This window comes from Opisthorchis viverrini (genome assembly GCF_000715545.1).
Source record: "Opisthorchis viverrini unplaced genomic scaffold opera_v5_345, whole genome shotgun sequence".
NCBI classification, from domain to species: Eukaryota; Metazoa; Platyhelminthes; class Trematoda; order Opisthorchiida; family Opisthorchiidae; genus Opisthorchis; species Opisthorchis viverrini.
Window position 1 is genome coordinate 546,333 of NW_008752001.1, and position 2,610 is coordinate 548,942.

General features: G+C 40.9%; 1 protein-coding gene across 1 annotated transcript in view; it reads left to right on the forward strand.

Annotated features, from left to right (window-relative positions):
• T265_15083 (hypothetical protein) overlaps window positions 1–1,368 on the forward strand; it is a gene marked incomplete at both ends in the record, with an annotated part of 9,701 nt that extends 8,333 nt beyond the window's left edge. The window contains one exon of the mRNA XM_009176509.1: window positions 1,336–1,368. Within this exon, the coding sequence (XP_009174773.1) occupies window positions 1,336–1,368 (33 nt within the window). The remainder of the gene's footprint in view (window positions 1–1,335) is intronic.
• Window positions 1,369–2,610: the final 1,242 nt, after the last annotated feature.

A 2,610-nucleotide genomic window follows, 5' to 3' on the forward strand; every position in this document is an offset into this window, starting at 1 on the left:
GTTTTCAGCAACCTTATGAGTAGTTTCCACGATTTATACTTCAACCACTGGGTTAGAGGTCAAGCGGATTTATCTCACCTGACATTTTCCACCGAGTAGTGCTGATTTCGCGGATGTACGGTGCTTGCTTCTACAATCCTAATGCGATGCTACCCATTTCGGCAGCAAAATGAATACAGGCCAACAGTGAGACCAAATTATAACTATCTTCGTAATATACTTTACTCCATTCCATCAACAGAAACGCCTCAGGAAGGTACACTTCGTCAACAGCAATGAATGTAGTTCATGTTATATTGTAACGGTTCCACTGGGAAAAAAAGACCTGAGTTCAAGGGAAATATTTTATGGTGTAAAGCGTTCGCGAGCTATTAACTTTAGAATTATGCATTGAATCCTCGGGGATGGGTGCGTCAGCACGACATATTTCTTCAGTTACAGCCGCGAACACAGAGACTCGGAATTTGGTAAGATCTGCTCCGGTTGGTGAGTCCTATGTACCAGATTTCAGTTCATGTTTGACTCAAAAAGTGTTTTTGTTGCAGGCGGAAACAATCCTCAACAAAAAGGACAAAGAGCACTGGCTGCATACCTTCAGGAAAATAAGGGGATTAGAGTTTAAAACAAGAAGAGATGTTATATTTTCCTCGGAAAGTACACATTTTGAGTAAAGCTAGTTAAAAATGCGAGAATGTATGGGCGAAAATATCTCGCAGTCAAAATATATTTATGAGGCAGCGTCAGAATAAACATTTGGTGCAGCATGGTGTATGATGACTCCAGGGAAACTGGTGGAATCTATATGAAATGAGTAGGTTGTCCGAATGAATGACTCCATTGGGGTAAAACGCTGACGTCTGGTACATTATCTGTGAATCCAAATGTATTATTTATGATATGTTGCAAATCATATAGACTCATCGGCACAAACGTTATAAGTAAATTGCTAAAAGAGAGAATATTTGAAACGGCTAGTCTGTTTGGGACCATGTGCTCTCGAAAGTTCGGATGACCACATAACTCAGTGATTAAGGCCCCTGATAAGATATTGTCGAAAACTGGTCACCTGTGAATAAAATTTCACTGGGTAATTCGATTTGGCTTTAGGATACTGTTATTTCTAGTAAATTTAATAAATTTATTTTGAGATGGACCTCAATTATAATTAGGTGCAGTGCACTATGTTAGAGTCAGTTTTCATTACCGATGCGGCGACCTGTTTGTGAAACCAGAAAGCCCAAACATATTTGCATGTAAGACACAAACCACTATACAAATTTAGTGCTCAACTCAAATGCCAATCCTTGCTTAACTTTTCATTTTTTACCACCCTAGCACGTCAGCCGACAACCGTCTTTGTTCCAAGATGTGAGTTTATTTGACTTTGGTTTGGATAACCCACTATCATTATTGTAAACAACTGGTGTTGGCCAACTGCAGGGGAAGAAGGAAAATTTCCCCAGCGGTTGTAGGAGTTCAAAGCCTAAAAAACGACAATCGAGATACTTACTGTTCTTGCTCCTTGGAACAGGAGCAGAATGATGACCACATCCGGATGCTTACACTCTCCGACTCAAAAACTCCGTTTGCCACCTTACTCGTCACAATGCCGGGCGTTTGTTCAGATAGCTCGTAAAATATTACGTATTTTCTCAGCTACAGCTACCACCACAGGAAATCGGGATTTGGTGAGATCTGCTCCGGCCGGTGAGTATTATCCCCCAAAAATCTGTTCACGTTAAACTCCCCCTTTTCTATTGGACGGAGTTCAGATTCACCTATACACATCCCGTTCGAACATCAGTACCTGAGACCGGATATCTAGTTATAGGCCATTGGACTCGATTTCTAATAGTTACTTGTTCTAAATTTCGCCACTTGCCTTGGCTGTAGCGTTTATGTAGAAAATACAACTGATTAGACTGAGAGGAATAGGTGTGCTTTAGAATCGTCATGTAGATTGGAATGGGCTTTGGGTCCTCCGAATATCTGGTCGGCTCCTTGGTTCCCACCCATTGCAAGGACCCTACACACTTCATCTCCTAGTTTTGACATCAAAATAGCCAATAACCTTAAAATCCATATTTAAAACGGGATAAGAACTGTTACCAACGGAAAAATAGCGAACGCTTAACTCATTAAGATCAAACGCCTTCAGTGAGCATATAGTTTAGCAATATCCCCGAAAACAGAGAATAATGCATCACACCAGAATGACGGTACGCACAAGCAAAATAATGATGAGAATTAAATGAGCTTTCTTCAAATACCTCGCGGATTGTTTGTCACTCGAACACCAATGGCAAATGTATTCATGCTCTAAGGTGAGTTTGGCCCCAGTAGGAATACATGCGTGTGCAGAGAAGTGAAAACTGGACAATCAAATCAAGACAGTCTTCACCGTAGCTCATGTAAGGTGCGATACCGGTCGACACGTGGTCATTCAATCGGCGGACTACATTTTTGTCGATACCTGTTAATTATCATTCCACTTTCACTTTGGAACCACAAAGTTGGAAAAAGAGTACAATGAGCGAATGAATCCTCTTTCGGTAAAATTGGTGTCTGTTACATCCGTGCGCAGTTACAATAAAGTCGCTTAGAAGCATT